Genomic DNA, 19,307 nt, shown 5'->3' on the forward strand with positions numbered 1-19,307 from the left:
TGACGTGCATATAGCATGTAGACAGGGTTCTCCTTATCCTGACGTTGTTATATATACATCGGCTTTATTCATCTTCTAATGCATCATCTCGGTTGTTATATGCCCGTGGGCGCACATCGTGCATCGGCTTTTCCAGCTTTTAGTACGGAACGCTGCTTTTGCAGGAGGCGGAAATGGAACCTTAATGTAAGAAAAAGCGAACAGAATCAGAAGCTGTAGATCCTAATTTTCCGCTTTCTTGCACACACACACAATGAAAACGCGGTCTGAGTAATAATCCTTATCCCCCCCCCCTTTGTGTCATCTGGGTGTACACATACACACGCGAGTTTCAGGACCGACAACAAACGTGGGACAAGATGATGTTGTGCATAACAGAATTCTTGATTGGGACACGCCACTTTTTTATATTTACAATAATAAAAAAACATCCACACTTGTATATCGATGATGATGGTGTAAGCTAACAACAGCTGCTGGTGGTATAGTATAGTTTGCTCAATTAAGCCTATCATGGAAAAGTGTTAGTATGCATTTACCCAAGCCCAACATCAACAATAACAATCATCTAAACTTACGTTCCCTTGCAGAATTTGCTACCACATAGACAGGGTATCTTGTCCGCCTCGATGGGGAACTTGTAGTCGTATGTGATTTCTTCTCCAGGTTCGATATCACGATTGGCATAAATGACAATTTTCTTTTGCTTGTCAACGGCAATGATCTTGGCACTGCAATTGGGCTGTGTACGTATCGTGTCACACAATGGATGGCACACGTGTATGAACATAATGAGTATCCACAATGATGATGCGATCACCTTCCTTTATAATACCACACTTACCGAACAACAATGGTTAATGAACCGGGCAATGTTTCCCTTTTTGGTTGCATCAATGACGGTATCATCGTCCACGCGGAAGAGATAACTGCTACCAATGCCGCAGCGTTCGTATCGTTTCTCACGTTCTTCAGCCACTTGTTGTCGAATCATTTCTCCAACGTATTCAATCACCATATCATTGGCATCAATGTGTTCTTCAGCAAACAGACCCCAATCGTGAATAGGCGACTTGGCAAATCGTAGTTGCTTTTTACGATTCTTGAGCTGATTGAACTTGAGAATATCGGAATCGACCATGGATTTCTTGTGCATATCCATTCCAGCGACAAGGCGTCGATTGTTGACTCGATTGGTACGTGAAGTCATGCGTCCTGAAGTAGGTGTGTTGCTGCTCGTGTTGTCAAATACAGCCTTGTTCCTCGGGAGATAAGTTGCCTTTTCCGATTCGGGGATGACATAGTATCCACGGGCACGTGCACATCCTGCAGGTACATTGTTGCCACTCTTTTCTTTCTCCATGATGACAATGGCATCTATAATCAAAAGAGGTTTTAGCTCCACTGAGAAATTGAACATTTTCAACACACTTTTTTTTTCGTACCTGCTGCTTCCTGAGGTGCCACCTTTTCTAGTATAGCCAATCGCAAAAACTCGTAATCCTCGCTATCTTGTACTTGTTGGAAGGGATCCCATTGTGGTAGTGGTGGTACGGAGCCTCCATTATCTTCGGGGGTGCCAAGTTCCTCAAGGTCCGATTCATCCGTTGCCAACAATTGCCGTTCATATTCCTCCTTGTCACGTTGTGCTTGTTCTCTCTTTCGCTCAGCCTCTTCTTCAGCACGCTTTTCTTCCTCAATCTCCTCTGGAGTTTTGGTCAAAGTGGATGCTGCCGAAGCTGCTGCTGCTGCTGCTATGGCTGCTGCTGCTTTGTCAGTCGTCGCCTTTTTAGGTCTTCCAGGACGTTTTCTTCGTTTCATCTTGGGTAATGGAATCATGATTTCTTCTTCGGATTCGTATTCTTCTTCTTCCACACGTGCACGTTTCTTGCTTTGTTTGTTGTTGTTATTGCTGAGCAATGCTTGTGTGATTTCCTCCTCGAGCGAATCGGGTGTACCAGCCACATCCACATCTCGATCCTCATCTCCATCCTTTTCAGCAACGATCACCTTTTGTTGAGATACATCTTCCTCATCGTCACTTTCCTCTTCATCATGTTGAGATCGTTGTAATTGCTGTAAAAATGCTGCATGATGATCATTGTCCACTTCTTCACTTTCATCATCACTGAGATAATCACGCAATCGTCGAGGCTTGGCACGTGGCTTCGCTTTGATCTCTGGTTCAGATTCTTCCTCGTCCTCTTCGAATACATCAATTCGTCGTTTGTGAGAGGGTCGTTTCACAATCATCTCTTCTTCTTCCTCATCCTCTTCATTTACTTCATCCTCATCCATGGCAACCTCTGATGTCGGGGGACGTTGTTCATAGTCATCATCATCACTGGTGGTGGTTGTAGTATGCTGTTCCACTGGTGCTGGTGATGGCGCCTCATCACTCATATCGCTCAAGTAATCACGCAAACGTCGTGGTCGTTCTTCCTTCTTCACAATACCCAAGGATGGTTTGTCGCTTTCATTGGTTGTTGTTGTCGTCGTCGTTCTCTTTTTGAATCGAGGAAGTTTGCTGAGTGATGGTAAAGCAGCCTCGACACCTTCTTCAGATTTCATCTCATTCGCAACGATTGTATCCGCTGTATCTGTTGTAGTAGTAGTGGTGGCGGCAATAGTGGTCGAAGGAGCTGATGATGAAGAAGTCATATTGGCTTGCTGATGTGCTGCAGCTGCTCTCTTTGCTTGGAAATCAGTGATAGCAGGACCCACCACACGATTTTTGAGATCCTTTAAAAATACATCTGCCAATTGTTGTAAGAGCAATTGCTTGGCTTGTTCGCTGATAGGAAGATCACGTGCAGGTTCCTTTGTTGGCGAAGGTTGTTTATGATCCGATGCAAGTGATGGTTCGGTAATGGAGGATGGTGGTTGATCACGTGCAGGTATGGTACTGCTACTACTTGTAGATGCTGAAGAGGGTGTTGCCTTTGGATCATGCAAGGTGATTGCCAATGTATGGCCCATTACTTGTTGTCCATTGGCTGCTGTCATGGCTCGTTTGGCTGCGCTTACAGAATCGAATACTACAAACCAATCATCCGCATCATGGTAAATCTATAAATAAAGCGAATGAGCTTCTGTATCCATGTTGTCTATATCCATACTTACATCCACGCAATTGTAATAATAAAACAGCTTTCGTAAATCTTCGAGAACACCACGCATGAACGGTAAGCATTTACGTGAAATGGTGAGTGATGGCTGATGTTCGACATTTCCACTTGAACGGCGATAATCATCACGTCTTCTATCATCGGATGGTGCACGGTATTCACTTCTACGACGTTGACGGTCACGTTCCCAATCAGGATCACCTCCCCAACGACTACTAGGACGATCATGTGGTGGTAGATAATAACCTGGTGGAGGTGGTGGATGTGGTGGTGGTTCACGACTCATACTACGACTTCGACTACGGCTGCGGCTGCGATAACGTGGACCTGGTGATGGGCTATGTGCATCTCTATTCCAACGACCTGGTGGACGACGTGGTGGACCATAGCGATCAGCTTCTATATGTCGTGGAGGTGGTGGTGGTGGACGTGGTGGATAACGTGAAGACGACATATACATGGGTGGCGGTGGTGGACCTTGACTTGACATACTACGAGAAGGTGGTGGTGGTGGTGGTGGATAGCGTCGATCTTCTCTGTCATCATATCGATAATCACGTGGTGGCATTCGATGGTGATGGTGATGATGGTAATGTGATGACGATGATGATGATGCCGGCCTTTTATCATGTCGTGATGATGATGATGATGATGACCATCGAGGCACTTCATCCTCCAATACTTCGCCTTCTTCATGATGATTTTGATTGTCGATTAATGCTGCTGTTGATGAGGGACGTGCTGAAGAGGATGACGAAGAAGAGGATCGTGGTTCTCCAACATCTTTGTCTGATGTTTTTGATTGTGTCCGTGCAACCGCTGCTTTCAATTTCTCACCTATTGTGCCACCAAGAAAAAAGAACAATGAGATCACTTACATATATGGAAATTTCTATTCATCCACATCCCAGACCCCCCAAAACTTACCACTTGGATCCAACTCTACGCGCACGGGCCCTGACGCACCCATTTTACGTCCATTGCCCTTGTCAACAGCTTGTCGTGCCGATGAGGATCCATGCTCAGATGCAAATATGACCTTGGCGATACCCAAAGATCCACCCGTAGTCGCGCACTTTTCAATCTCGACAAACACCACTTGGCCATAAATGGAAAAATAGGTAGCCACTTGCGATTCAGTCGTTAATGGTGATAAATTGGATACAATCACAGTTGCTGCCGCTTGTTGTGTATGAGATCGTTCAGATGATGTGCTGCGATGGCTGTTGGTAGCTGTCGTTGTTGTTGTTGCTGTGGTGGTGGTGGTAGTAGTCTAAAAAAAGGTGGGGGCATAAGTTGCATACATCCAAAACGTGCCCAACATGCCGCACTATTTACCGTATACTCAATCTTCTTTAGTTTGCTCCTGTATTTTCGACTACCTCTTGACGTCGTTTTGCCATAGCCAAGAACACTTGCACGTGGATCTCGAGGTGTGCCTGATGCCTACAACAAAACAGAGTCAATCTCCCTTTCTTTTTGGAGCTGTTGGAAGGTGCCAATGATCGTACCACTTCATTCTCATAGCGTCGTATCGGATGAGCACCCTTAATTGCACTCTGGTCAAGTTCTGGATCGTAAACGAGTCTGTAATTCTGCGGCAATTTATCAAACGAGGAGCTTTTGGCGTTCACTGCATCTTGATTCGAAGGGGTTGGCGAGCTACGTATATAATAATAGACGGACCACTGCATTAGTCAAATAAAACACTGCATTGTAGTTGTTGTTATCGCACCTGGAACGATCCATGAGATTGGACAGGAAGGAGCAGTGTAGGGTGTATTGGGAAAGATATAAGAGTCGCCGGCAGTTATGGGAGACACCAACATGTTAAATTGAGCTTCCGAGCAAATAGCTTGCGAGACACCTAGCCAAACAAAACGCTGTAGCGTCGATCTCTGATTCAGATACTTTGTGCAAGAAGCATTGATCCACTTTCTTGGTTAGACAACGTCATTCTTCTTTTTTATAAAGGGGGAGAAAAGGAAAAGACACAGAGATAGAGAAAGAAGGGGTGAGCTTTTATGAGGAAGGAGTAAAGTAAATACTATCAAACGGGTAATACCAGTAGTAGTAGTAATAAGGTGGGATTGCAAAAGACAATCGTATATTGGCTGAGACATCCATCCACACGCTCACACGCATTCACATGTGTCTATAAAGTACTGTTCCCCTTCATCCTCCCTTGGATCATTTTCTGCTAAGCTGAGATTTCTGTATAACACGAGGAGGATTATTACGAGGAGAGAGAAAAGAACATCAAGATGAACTTCTTGAATGACCACCCCACTCTTTATATATATATACTCTGATGCTTATTTCTTTTTAATCCTCCCACCCCTTTCCCTTTCCTCTCGTTTTTTTCTGTATTCCTTCATGCAAATTTATGCATTCAACGCATCATCATGGCGTCACTCTTGGACTCTACTACTTGTTCTATTCTCGATCTCGTTAGCCATATCATCATCATCAGCCGACATGATCTCTGATGCATCATCTCCAATGGATGCAGCTGGTGGTTTATCAGATGAAGACATGGCATCACCAAATGACCAAGACCTTGACTTGCCACCTGACATTGCAATGGATGGCCATGATGACCCAATATCACAACCATGCAAGTAGTAGCAGCACCAACATCACCGACGACAAGCATTAATCTCTATCTTCTTACAATAGTGGCGATTCCCATTGGTACATGGTCAATCCTTGAGCTTAATGATACAGCTCGATCGGATGTATGCCATCAACAAATTGACTTTTGCGACGTAGGTGTGATCCAATAACCACATTATTGATCCATATAAGCTCATGCAATGCGTTACTACTATAGGAAGAATGCGGTGGTTCCGATCAAGTCTCCCTAAAGTATAATTGAATGGATGGAAATCATCGTTGTGGATGCCATTATACTAATGCTGTTGAATAACTTTTAGCTTTTGCAAAGAAGATACCATGGAATGGGGATGCAATTGCAAGGTATTATATACGAAAGGAGGAGTGGACCTTGTTTATTATGCTAACGACATGACGACGCTGTGGTAGAGCAAGATCCCTGAATGTGCACCTTATCAATGGCCAGTGACGGTGGCTGAATGTCGAGGCCGGGAAACCAAATGTCAAGAAGGATGCACCGATTCCGTCACGCAAGAATTGTGCAAAGATGGTTGTAGTGAGTACTTTCGATGTCAACGACCTGGTGGCCCTGCCAGTCAACTTCGTTCCGAATCAGTCAACAACGCATCAGCAGCATCCATGCACGATGACGCTCATCCATCAAGTGCAGCAACTACTCTTCTTATACAACATCAGCAAATACTACTATCCTCCAGCAAAATAATGATAATGACTATCGTTTGGGTGAGCATCTTCATCCATTATTGATGATGCCTTTTTCTTTTCCCATGATGATACAGTAATTTGAATCCACGTGTCCTGCTACAAAGACACGCGTTTTTTGTTTGATGTGAGAAAATGAACATGTTTTCTTTGTTATACCACCACTGGATGGTAGCATGTGGCACAATGAATGTCATTTACATTTTGTCTCCTTAAAGTGCATGTGTGTGATTGACAAGTTTGAATCGTGGTAATACATCAGTATATGCGTATTGTTCAATGGAAGATTTATACTCCTTTTATGGAGTTTATGATGGATTGCACATGATGTATACGTAGATTGGGGGATTGCTTCTGCTAGAACACTAGGGACTTTGCTACTTGCATCATGTCTCTTGCACCATCCTTTATTCAAAACGCGATTGCGCAATGCCAGGCGATGCTTGATTACTGATATCAAAGGTGATCCTATCATCCTCGCTGCTTACCGAACACACATACCAATATCAAGAGAACATTGACAACATGCTAAGTCACCTTTATGATAATGGGCATGTGCATTAGGCGTACAAGTGATTAATTCCTTGATAGATTTCTTATCACTTGCCCTATTCTGGCCGATGTATGATGCATAGACAACATTGCACTAAGCTCTTCAGATTTATTCCTGGTGTATGCGGGACCATCATTTATCAGCTCTTGCATCATCGCCAACAGAGAGAATTACTACCCACGCCCACAATGCATAATAAAAGGATGTTGTTGTCGCCGCCCATCATACTCCCACACGTCTCTTTCCTCTGTCATACTTCTTTCACTGCTTACAAGGTCAAATTTCCAAGGTTTGTATGTATTACATCTTTCAACCTGTGAGTAATTGCTGATCTTTGTGGTCTTTCATAGTGCTTTATTGTTGTCGCGGTCGTCATTGTGATATTGGATCCTTATAGAAAGGTAAATCCTGATCATGTTGCTTGATGAGTCATACTCATACACGCCACCTTGTTGCTTTCCATATAGCTATCTCCCCTTGAAGCATCTGCAAAAGTTGGTTTACATACCATGGTCTACGTCGGGTGCTGAAGTTGACATGCTGCAAATAGCAAATAATGGATCTCAATACGCCATGAATAAGGTCTTGAAAGTGCATTCATGGATAATTGAAGGACCGTGTTATTCAAGGATACATCCTTACTTTCATGGAATATTTTTACCGCAGTGAAAAGTCCGTAAATTTGTACTTTGTCCATTCCCATGGTAAGTAGCTATACGGCTGATAATGATGCATAAGTAACAGAGTGCTCCTAAAGGTATACACATACGGCTTTGGTGTTTCGCGGTGCTTGCACCCGGTGTGTTTACGATGAATCGGGTAGATAAATGTACAATCCCTGTTAATCCTGATGACGAACACGCTGTGCTGGGATATGTACGAATGTTCTGGGATTTAAAGGTAAAGGCAAATAACACAGTGGAAAACATCATCTAATACTCTACTCAAAGATACGCATCAACGAGGCCATCACAGCCATATACCACTTGCAACAAACGCACTTAACAAATAAGAAAAGCTCTGGCCAATAAGAAAGGGAGATAGTAACTGCCAACGGGAAAGCGGGATAGTAACCAGGCAGCTGGTGCAACGCTGTTGTTGCATGAAACGCATTAGGATAGCGATACAACGCGTTTTATAAAAAGCGATTTCTTTATTTTCATTGTTTTTCACTTCTGCACTAGTGAGCAAACGGGACGTTCAAAGGGGCAAAGAGCAAATAGGGACATGAAGCTCGTTGTCCAAGGACTAAGGAATCCGGTACACGATTGTCGACATTGCTTTCCTTTCCAACCGCCAACGCCCAGCAATTCAGTCTTGTCATCTCTACCACCTTCAACCCCTGTCCTCATGTCGAATGACAACACCAATGACCAACCCATTAGGGACCTTGAAGTTGAGAGACCAGGTGTACCACTATCTGATTTGCTTGTGGATATCGAGTCTCGTGGAATCACTACGTGTAGACGACCTCTGAAGGATGATGATGATGATGATGATGACGCCCATGGACCAACAAGAAAGTGAGGTGAATGATGATTGTGGTGAAAAAGCTGCTCAAGTACAAGGCCAACGTGCGAGGATATCTGCTCAAGATGCAAAGCAAGTGGTTGATGATGTGAAGGAATACGGTGAGCTACGGCAATACAAGAACAAGTCCTTTTGGGTAAATACTCTCGATGCTTTCTTTGTTTTGCGTGGTAAGCTTGATCCAAGTATGCTGTATTTGCCACGTATATTCATTTGGATACCACACATACTAGTGAGACACTTCCCAGTGACTTGGAGCGGGTTGGCATGGCAACTGATGTCGTCGTGTTACGCTGATGGATCCAACATGCATTACAAACACCCAAGTATTTACGTGGCTGTGCATGTAGATGTATATGACAATAGGGACGACAGTGATAGATCGTACCACCCCCCTTGTTCTTTCTTCTACATAGCATCTTTCTTAATAAAAAAAATGAACAACACCAATCGAGGATCAATGTACTGGTTGTTGATGGGGACACGACAAGCTCCTGTAGTCCAAAAGCAGGCAACAGTGGTATCCGTTACCATGCCACTCCTCACTCCTCCTCTTTCTTGTTGTTATGTAGCCAGGCTTTGTGTGCTGCCAATGCCAATGATTATCAGGGTTTTATGTTACACGATTTGTGACAACAGCTATAGCAACTATATAGGAATGCAAAATGTGTGGTGGATGACGTGGTGAGGGTGAGCAAAAAGTGTTGCTGTGATGATAATAATTAACATGTTAAGGGAGATCTTTGATAAGTGAATGCAAGTGTGGCCATTATGGTTGTTGTAGTAGTATGTTGTTTTGTATGGTGAAGTGCATATGTTCAAGCCGTATGTTCATTATGCTGCATATTAGCTAATGATACAGCATGCACATTCTTCTTCAGGTGGCACATCTCGCCGATTATTGGTTCTAGACATACTCCCTAGAGGATTGTTGGTGTTGTTGCTTGCCGATTGCTGATGGTGTGGTACCGCCTTTCCTGCAGATGGCCGTCGTTGCCCCACCAAAGATGAGGCATGTCGATCTGATGCAACAAGAACCCAATGATCATCTTGATATCGTTGTTGTTGATGCTGAACATTTGATGATAGGGTTGATTGTTGATATGCATCAAGCATTAAAGTGGTGCTATCAAGCATCACAAGCGAATCCATGCTTGTATCATCATCATCCATCATGACTCGTAAAGTTGGGTTTCTGTAAAGACCGTAATGAATATCGCCTGCTGTCATGGTGCCAAGAAATGGATCAGCTATAGCAGCTGCATTGCCAAATGCTTGCTGATCATGGATTTCCACTCGTTTTTTTCCTTCAAATGCCTTGTCCAATAACTCGAGGTGCCGATCGGATAGTCGTTTGTGATCCATGCCGTCCGTTGAATACCAATACGATGCCATGATGTTGTAATGATGTATGGATGAATGTAACGATTGTTTATGCAGTGAATAGTAGTAGTAGGTAAAGAGGGAAAAGAAACAATGAAAAGTGTTATGCGTGTCAGTGATAAAATAGGTAGATCCTTGCCGCGGAGGAACAATAGTGATATAGAAATGGGGGTCTTGGATAGTGGTGGAGAGGGAGAGGCGGAAAGGGGATAAAAAATGACCCAAAGCGGTGGTGGTGATGATGGTGGCAGCTATTAAAGGGTGATGGGTGTGCGTATATTTATGAGCGCTGTGTATAGTATGTGCTGGTTTCAAATGACGATTGTTGATGGGTGTACGTTACTTTCAAGACGACAGCTGTCAGCCGACATCTTTTTATATTAAGATACTCCTTGTAAAAGGGGGAGAGAAATAAAAAGTGGGTGGATCGTGGCATGTCGCGTGGTGTTGGGTGTTGATGAGTGATAGGTTGGTATAAACCGGATGGGTGGGAGGTGATGAATAGAGTGAAGTAAAAACCTTCTTACAACAACAATCCAACAAGTGTATGCGAATAATGGATGTGATGAAAATTGAGCGTGATAGACTCCTATTGTTTTATCCTTGTCCCCTATCATCCATGTGGCTCTTTTGATGTGATGTTTCCTTTTGTCGGATCGTTGTTGCTACTTCAAAGGGTCAATGGGACGTGCATCGTCTCCATTTATAGCTATTGCCCGGTCTGAATACACGCGACATTTTGGCCCGACAGGTATCTGTGCTTGTGCACGATACTCGCTAACCCCTTCTCCTACATGATGATGAACAGCTACCTCCTCTCCTCGCTCTCTCTTATTCTCCTTTGTTAGTCATCGCTCGATCTCGGTCCTTTTATTCTACCAGATTGCTAGTGGATTATCGCACTGAATAATGGTTGTCGATTTACAAGGAGTAAATTGTCGCCGCTTAGGATACGATGGCAAAAAGAAAGAGGGATTATCATTACATGATGGTGGCAAAGGTTGAAAAAAGAGATGTCAATGCATTGCTCAAGTAAAGAGTGATGCCAAAAGCATCATGTGATGTGCTGCTGTTGTTATGGATGGACTGTATTTTCGCTCTAAATGCGCAGCATCATGCACATTCTTCTGATTTCATGGTTAACGCCATGATTTTCATTATTCAGAATTGACGCGTCATGTGGGGGAAGAGGAGAAGAAGATGTTCCGGACCAACCAAGGAGAAGGAGAAAGCATTTATTAGAATCATCAACAAACATGCCATTTGACATGACCTTAGTAACGATATTACTGGTGAATGTATCCTACTTTATCGATCATCGCATTCTATGATGATGAATCTAATAATGTATTTGAAATGAGCTGTTGTACAGCTATTAAACACCTTGATCCATGACGACATGATGCTAAAAATGCACTCCTTGGTGGTGGTGCAAGGGGGGTAGATGAAGAAATAATCCAAAAGAGGAGAAGAAAGGGACGATCCACCATGAACTTTAACTGCGTGTGTGGTGTACACAAAGCATAAACCATGTTGGCGTTTATATGCGGAGAGAAAAGAGAAGAGGACCCTGCTGCCACATGGTGCACATGGCATAACATTTGTGCAACACATTTCATTGTGTCGATATAGCCATATGGGATCAATGAGCCAATACTGTCACTATGAATGATTTGTCTTGGTAGTGTGGGTGTGTGTGCTGGTCGGCATAACATTCTTGGCAGCGGGTGATTGCCAAGACCGGGTGATAAGTGTCACGCCCGCTGCATTAACTTTCTCTTCCAACTCTTGTAAAAAGACTTTCTCAACCAACCATGGGCAAAATAACGAATGAGCGCAATCCACCCGATCACGATCTAGACCCACCACCATCGTACGACGAGAGTGAAAATGCAGCGTACAATCCTAGGTTCTACCAGGGCAATGCCTCGTCTTCATCACCACCACAGCAACAACCACCTCCACTCCCTTCAAATGAGCAACAGCAAAGTCATTTGTATCCAACTATACCTCCACCGCTCTCTTCTCATCAACAACCAGTAGCTGGTGTATTACAACCACAACCACAACACCCTCGTCCATATTATCACTATCAGACATTCCCAGTAGCAACACAACAACGATACCATTATCAAGGAAGATCAGGTGTTAGGGATCGAATCTATGTGAATACTGCAGAACGACGTTTTCCTACGGCAATCATTTTCTTTGTATTGGGATGGTAAAGGACTTTCATCGTGGTGATGATGTAGTAGGAGAGGTATACTCAATCTTGAATGATAGGGTATGTCCATTACTTTGGTTTATGGGTGCATGCTGTTGTGCTGGTCGACGCAATCCGTACGAGTCATTTTGGGGCAAGGCGAATGCTGTAATGGGGGTATTATTCATTCTATCTTCGATTCTCTACTCCATGGTGGCCGTTACTGTGGATGATTGGTCGGTCGGGTTACGGCTATTCTACACCTTTTCAACTGCATAGTTACTGTATAGCAACCATCCATCCATCCATTTATTCGTTACAAAATCTAATACATTATCGATATCATCATGATCCAAAAGTGTGTTTGTGGCAAGTAGAGCTGTTATATGTGTGTGTGCGTTGTTGACGATAAACCTAAACATGCAGCAGCAGCAATGTGCATTGTCAACAGCTGCTTGGCAACCAATGGCATACCTGGATACAGTTCACACGTTGCTCATAGCCATTCATGATTGGATTGTGAATGCATTTGTGCCGCCCTGTACTGACACAGAATGTTCTTGATTTGCATTTTACGCCCCTTACTCAACAAAGCTTGTGTGTGTGTGTGTGTGTGTGTGTGTGTGTTTGGATCTTGTGACAAGGCATGGATGACACTTGCCCCTTTTGTTCTCACAACTCGCACCAATGGCATCGAGGAATGATGGTACATTTCACCCTTGATTCTCAAACAGGCACAAATTAGATAGCAAGTGATACGTTTAGCTGCCCTCTTTGAAGCAGTGTGTGTTTTAACTAGCTATGTTATGACCCTCCATGGTTATTCTATATCCGCATCCTATTATTCATCCCTGCCAAGAACAGCCTGTAAACGCCTTTTTGCTGCAAGATGACTTTCCAGAAGTTTTATTAGAGTTTTCATTTGAACCGACACAATCCACAATCATATCTCAGGAGAGGATGATCCTTTTGCAACAAGGGGCCCCACAACTCTCTGGGTTTTTGGTATCCATTTTATTCGCGACACACACATCCATCATGATAAAAAGCGTTTGACAATGCAAAAGAGGAAAGGGGTTAAAATCAATATATACATTAAGAGAGATAGGGAAGCGTCGTGATTACTCGTCAAACACGGTGTTGAATGAAGGGCTGAAAGAGTCACTACTGCCATGAATATCATCTGAAAGTGAACGTGGAGCTTGGGTACTATGTTGATCAAAATGATGGTCCACATGGTGTGCAAACATAGATTCATTTTCCTTGTTATAGAGAGCCTGAATAGGATTGTGTTCTTGGGCATGGCCACTATGGTCTTGAGCTTGATGTTCCCTACCCAGCACGGATGATGATGATGGCATGGTGGGTACAGCGGTATAAGTTCGGTTGACTACAGAGATAGCACCAGGACGAGTGACTTGGATACGGAGCAAAGTACGAGAGAGCATGATTTGTGATATGGAAGAGAGATGAAAAAGAGAGAGAGAGATGTAGAAACCAAGGGGATGATCTGCTTGCTTTTATGGAGAGTGGTGTGTGCGTGTGCGTGTGCTGTGATGGCACTTTTTGGCGCTCGTAAACTTTAATCCTGTCGTTGCTGCTGCTGTTGCTTCCTCTTCCATTCTAGGTACGCGACCGAGTGCACTGGTTGAGTGGTAGGCGTCACATGAGCTGGTGGTCCTGCAAACCAAAGCAATTGTCCATCCTTATCACGCTTAAACATAGAAGCTGATACCCTTATTAGTCTCACCTGGCAACCCGATCGCCTCCTTTCCATTTGACTCTCACTCACCTAATTCTGGCGATATTGACTCGGTAGGTCTTCCAGTTGCAGTTGACGAATTGCTTGGCGATGGCTGCTGTTGTTGTTGTTGTTGCTGCTGCTGTTGCTGCATCATAACATTGAAAGGTGGCTGACTATACATTTTGCGATCGTGTAGAAAAAGAACAAGGTGAGGCGGCAATAGCAAGAAGCGTTTTTGATTTGAGCCTCAGACATCACCATCGCCCCTCTATTTTCCGAACGCCCTTATCTCACTATCTTGGCCACTAGTAGACATCTCCCTAACACCTTCACGTTGAAGAATACCATGCATTATTGATAATAAAAGCACACCTTTCATCTTTAAGGATGGGTGTAGTTGCAAATGAGCTATTCATTGGTGGCGACAACTGATGGCGTTGATGATGATGATGATGATGATGGTAAGCATGCGATAATAATAAAATGTTGGAAACAGGATGTGGCTCGCGCGCCAAGAAGGTGCTAAACGAAGCCACTAGCCGATCCCTTGATTCGAATAGTGGTATGTGAACAAATGCACGAGGAGCAATAAAGCTGAAACGATAAGTAGCAAAAAGAGCAAAACGTATATTTGGTTCGCTAACAAAAGTGGTCTTTATTTTTCGTGGCAGCGTGTAATAGATGGCATGGTTTTCTATTCTAGTGGGCATCATAACGACACCCGAATGTATGCGATGTACCGGAACGATACAAGCATGGGAGAAAGGTAGCGGTTTCATGTGGTATAGGGGAAGGTTTGCGAGTTCATGTGTGGTGAATTGATATCTCTTGTCCCCAGGGAATTGCACCAAAGCAAAGATGTGGTCGATGACTTCTTGATCGGGCTTGACCTCAAGGATTGGATGGACAAAGAAGTATACGACACCGCTCCGAATCATTTGGGATATCGATTCTCCTCATTGCACGCATTTGCCCTGTTGATATTTGGACATCCAAAAGGTTTTGCGGCTTCATCAACCTTTGATAGCTCTGTTTAAATAAAGGGCTTACGGGAGTATTTGTTGATCGGAACCTTGTGGTACCATCATAATGATCAAAGCATACACCCTTTGTTAAATACGGCATATGATCAACATAGTAGTGGAATAAACCATGACTCCTTCAAGCTTGTGAATATGATATTAAATCGAGATGAGGTATAATGCATGTCATCATGCATGAGCTGCATGATTGATTCAAGCTGTCGTAAATGCGTTATGGAATCATATGAAGAATAGTAATAGCGATGATGGCCGGTTCATGTGAAAAAAGTCGTTGTTAGCACTTGTAAGCGATTTACAACGTAAGATTGTATTTATTGTTATCGGAGAGTTTTACTCGAAGAATGGGGGGATGGGGGAATAACAAGAAACCTGCTGCATGAAAGATAGTGTCATATGGCGTATAATTTTTATGCGTGTATATCCCAAATCGCGATCTGTTGAGTTATATTATCATCAAGTAGTATTGGTGCAAGGTGTTGAGGAAGAGGGGGAGGACGATGATGATGATGATGATGATAGTGTAATAGATTTTTGATACAGTAGAGGGAGTTATGCAATGTGATGGAGGTGAGCATATCCAAGAGACGCTAGCATGACAATTGCCAGGCACACTATGATGCATGTGTGAGCATACTTTTCCGCACACACCATTTTGGTACTACCAACCAACAAGGGGCCGAACACAAAAAGGAAGAAAAGAAAAAAAGAGCGTAAGGAGTTTACCAACATCTTTCCTGCAAGGGACAATGACAATAGCCTTAAATCGATCGCAGCACGCACCTTGTTCAGCCCCTTGCTTGTCTGCAGTAACATCAACAACTCAAGAGGAAGACATTCAACACCAACACCACCACCACAATCAACATTCGTTGTCGCATGGTCCCTGCACTCCACCCACTTCACCCAATCCTGACCTTGTCTTCAAGTCTTCTACCCTCGTCAATCAGCAGCAAAGTTCCGAATACATTGCACCCTCCACTCCACCTCCATCGCGTTCAAGCACTGTGAAGAGGTCGATACCCATGAATACTACACATACCACCAACAACCACCCTTCGCGCAAATTCCCCGAGCCATCCACTACAACCACTGGTGGCAGTAAACTATTAGCAGATGTCCAGATAACAACTCCAGAGCAAGTAGCAACAGCTGCAACCACTAGCAACCACCATGATACCACCACCAATAATGATGATCATCCATTATGCAACAAGGAGAATGGAAGCGATAACCAAGCAGCAGCAGCGACAACAACAATCTTTGATCCTCTACATCCTTTGGCCCATGATAATGAACCATCAACAACAGCACCAGTCAATATCCCACAAAAACCCATTAGGGATTCAGATTCAGGCCGACATACGTTTACACAATCCATCAACAATTATCGTCGGGCATCCTTACGTTCTTCCATGTCTATGCGCCGTGCTCGTCAATCAAGTATCCTGGATTTGGACCCTGAAGAACAAGCAGCCCTCAAAGTGGAGATCGCATCTCGTCGTGCAGCTCGTCGTGCTTCTACTCGTAAACGACGCACCTATGCAGACACAGATGATGAAGATGATCACCAGGATCATATCCGTATCGGCACTCGTATCGCTGAAGGTCATCGAAATTACCAGCTCATGTGAGTATTGTGTCTCCTTGATTCTACAACAACGATATTCATTGTTCTTGTTGGTATAGGTACGACATGCTGACAGGTATACGCATCGCGGTAAGTGATTGGTTGTCATGCTGCATGTTGAAAAGAAAAGGATACCGATCATGGATATGGGTATTTAGGTGGGGCGGGTCTCTGCCAAAATGTGGCGCGATTTGACAGATGAGGACTTCAAAGCTGCTCACAAGCTGGTGTTTGACATGTGAGTATTATTATTCATTCTATCAAATGGATCAAGTGTCACTCAATCCTCGTTTTAGCACTGGGAATGAGCTTACGCCAGGGGTCAAGTACGACTTTAAGTTTAAGGATTATGCACCTTGGGTCTTTCGCCATTTACGTGAAAAGTTTCATGTCGATGCTGCTGATTATATGGTGAGTGAATCTGGGTCATTGTGTGTGTGTTGGTTTGCTTTCAAGCGGTCAACTCTTTTCTGACAGGAAAATCGATTCCATCTCCCTCCCTTCCTCCCTCCCGCTGCGAGTAGATGTCGTTGACCAACAAATACATCTTGTCGGAATTGACGTCTCCAGGAAAGAGTGGAAGTTTCTTTTATTATTCAAGGGATTATCGTTTCATTATCAAGACCATTCATCACACTGAACATCGATTCCTACGAAAGGTGCTCAAGGATTATTACAATGTAAGTTGAAGAGGAGGTATCTATGCCCCCACGTGTGATTAACAACTTTTTTGCTAGCATGTATGTCAAAATCCCAACACCCTGCTTTCACGCTTCTACGGCCTTCATCGCATCAAGTTACCTCGTGGTCGCAAGACGCATTTTATCGTTATGGGAAATGTCTTTCCAGGCAGCAAGGATGTCCATTTGACTTTTGATCTCAAGGGCTCAACTTTTGGTCGTCTTACCCCTGAAGAAGAACTCGAGAAAAATCCAGGTACGACGCTCAAGGATCAGAATTGGATCACTCGTGGAGAACGGCTTCGACTTGGACCTGAGAAACGATCCTTGTTTTTGAAGCAGCTTGATCGTGACGTTGAGGTTCGTTTATGACAAGGCAGTTGCGTGTGTGTCTCTTCCATCCTAACATGTCTTACATTGAATAGCTGTTGACACGTCTCAACATCATGGATTATAGCTTGTTGATTGGCATACATGATCTTAGACGGGGCAACGCTGAAGGCATTCGTGATCATCAACTTCATGTGGTCAAGGTAAATACTCTGGGATACCCATACTTTGTCATGTTCTTATTAGGGGATGATAGACCGATCATATGGAACGACAAATGTCATTCGGCGGCTCAAGTCGTCGAGGAAGCAATGCTGATATCGTACGAAAGGCATTACGGAATACAAGTCCGGTACAATTGGATAGTTCAGAATTACCAGAGTCCCCATCCGAGGAGTAAGTATGGCATGCTGTAATCAGCTATGGGCATGTGCTGATGTATGGTGACTATTACAGACGCCGCTGGTGCATCTTTTATGCAGACGATGGTGGTTTTCAATCAACTGATGAGCACAATCTACCTGGATTATCGCTTTATTTTGTTGGCATCATTGATATCCTTACTCCTTATAACATGGTGAAGAAAACCGAGCACATATGGAAGAGCATTACCCAAGATAAGGTAAGGTACCAATGACGTGGAATGAGAGTGCAACGTGATTAATGCCAATTTGATTGACTTAGTATGGGATCTCTGCCGTTCCACCCACAGCTTATGGAAGACGTTTCCTCCAATTCATGAAGAAGGCGGTCATGCCATCATCCTCCTCATCTTCGAATTAACCACTTTTTATCCACCTATCAATATCAACACTGATTTCTATTCATGAATGGGCAACCCTTGTATATATCAGCGCCTTCTAATAAATCGGTTTATATAATAAAGCGAACGTTGTTTGATGATGTTGTATGTTCTTATAAGATATGGATCACCAAGGAGGAACGCGTGTTACGATGTTATTGACAAGATCTGATCATCCAAAAAGGGAGAAGAGTTATAGTCCTTTGTTCAAGGCACAATGAATCAATCAGCCCTTTCTCATAAATCTTTTTATAATACAATGCATCCCATGCTTACACACAACGGGATCCAACTGAGTATGAAGGAAGGCTTTATAGAAACTTATAAATGTGTTGGCCAACGGAACCTCGTATTCGCTAAAGTAACCTTTCAATCCAACAGCATTCACAAGAGATGGATTGCTGTAATAGGAGGTACATCGATTTGAGAAGTTCCTGTCCTTTGGGCGTGCATTGTGCAAAGGTGAATGAATGGTGAATCAAAGCATGGTATTAGATGATGATGGTTATATACGGTTGACAAGTTGTCCAAAGGATGATCATAATAGCTCTCATGGAATAGCGTGTAAATGGATGTATCAATCGTTCAGGATGATAACATCAAAGTCAAGTGAAAATGGATACATAAGAACAAAGGCTCTTTAACCACACGTTGCATATCCAAGTCCTTCCAACCCATATACCAAACCAATATCCATATCCATTTCCATGGTAATATGTATGTATTGAAGCAAGTTGCTACACGTAAATAAGCTGCTTCTATATATAGCTGGCTATCTGCCTGTTCACGAAAAAGAGCCTGTAAGGCCCAAGTTGCTGCAAGTAACTTGAAACAATTGGAGTAAAGGCCTTGCTAATGGCAATTGCGGGAACGAACAATGTTACGCTTGGTCCAGGTAGAGGCATGTACAAGTGAGAAGGTGTGTGTCGAGAAATGCAAGCGTTG

The 19,307-nt window shown here is 43.5% G+C and overlaps 7 protein-coding genes across 7 annotated transcripts; 3 read left to right on the plus strand and 4 right to left on the minus strand.

The window, feature by feature from the left end:
* Positions 1-498: 498 nt before the first annotated feature.
* O0I10_008701 (uncharacterized protein) lies at positions 499-4,877 on the minus strand (the record flags this gene model as incomplete). Its single annotated transcript, XM_058488703.1, has 9 exons — positions 499-508; positions 579-742; positions 845-1,377; positions 1,446-3,069; positions 3,124-3,965; positions 4,056-4,401; positions 4,467-4,574; positions 4,640-4,790; positions 4,864-4,877. 9 exons carry the CDS (start codon positions 4,875-4,877, stop codon positions 499-501), a joined length of 3,792 nt encoding a protein of 1,263 aa, XP_058340526.1.
* A 729-nt stretch (positions 4,878-5,606) lies between these two features.
* Positions 5,607-6,512, plus strand: O0I10_008702 (uncharacterized protein; the record flags this gene model as incomplete). Its single annotated transcript, XM_058488704.1, has 5 exons — positions 5,607-5,745; positions 5,808-5,896; positions 5,962-5,996; positions 6,065-6,107; positions 6,174-6,512. The coding sequence occupies 5 exons, from the start codon at positions 5,607-5,609 to the stop codon at positions 6,510-6,512; spliced, it is 645 nt and encodes a 214-aa protein (XP_058340527.1).
* A 2,884-nt stretch (positions 6,513-9,396) lies between these two features.
* O0I10_008703 (uncharacterized protein) lies at positions 9,397-9,945 on the minus strand (the record flags this gene model as incomplete). Its single annotated transcript, XM_058488705.1, has 1 exon — positions 9,397-9,945. One exon carries the CDS (start codon positions 9,943-9,945, stop codon positions 9,397-9,399), a length of 549 nt encoding a protein of 182 aa, XP_058340528.1.
* Positions 9,946-11,747: 1,802 nt separating this feature from the next.
* Positions 11,748-12,415, plus strand: O0I10_008704 (uncharacterized protein; the record flags this gene model as incomplete). Its single annotated transcript, XM_058488706.1, has 2 exons — positions 11,748-12,154; positions 12,217-12,415. The coding sequence occupies 2 exons, from the start codon at positions 11,748-11,750 to the stop codon at positions 12,413-12,415; spliced, it is 606 nt and encodes a 201-aa protein (XP_058340529.1).
* An 842-nt stretch (positions 12,416-13,257) lies between these two features.
* O0I10_008705 (uncharacterized protein) lies at positions 13,258-13,584 on the minus strand (the record flags this gene model as incomplete). The annotated part of the gene is made up of 1 exon (XM_058488707.1): positions 13,258-13,584. The coding sequence occupies one exon, from the start codon at positions 13,582-13,584 to the stop codon at positions 13,258-13,260; it is 327 nt and encodes a 108-aa protein (XP_058340530.1).
* A 134-nt stretch (positions 13,585-13,718) lies between these two features.
* O0I10_008706 (uncharacterized protein) lies at positions 13,719-14,061 on the minus strand (the record flags this gene model as incomplete). Its single annotated transcript, XM_058488708.1, has 2 exons — positions 13,719-13,864; positions 13,929-14,061. The coding sequence occupies 2 exons, from the start codon at positions 14,059-14,061 to the stop codon at positions 13,719-13,721; spliced, it is 279 nt and encodes a 92-aa protein (XP_058340531.1).
* A 1,608-nt stretch (positions 14,062-15,669) lies between these two features.
* O0I10_008707 (uncharacterized protein) lies at positions 15,670-18,343 on the plus strand (the record flags this gene model as incomplete). The annotated part of the gene is made up of 10 exons (XM_058488709.1): positions 15,670-16,550; positions 16,610-16,640; positions 16,709-16,788; positions 16,847-16,961; positions 17,075-17,230; positions 17,288-17,590; positions 17,656-17,763; positions 17,817-17,956; positions 18,017-18,182; positions 18,245-18,343. 10 exons carry the CDS (start codon positions 15,670-15,672, stop codon positions 18,341-18,343), a joined length of 2,079 nt encoding a protein of 692 aa, XP_058340532.1.
* Between the last annotated feature and the right edge of the window lie 964 nt (positions 18,344-19,307).

Source organism: Lichtheimia ornata, assembly GCF_029851405.1.
Source record: "Lichtheimia ornata isolate CBS 291.66 chromosome Unknown scaffold00047, whole genome shotgun sequence".
Lineage (NCBI taxonomy): Eukaryota > Fungi > Mucoromycota > Mucoromycetes > Mucorales > Lichtheimiaceae > Lichtheimia > Lichtheimia ornata.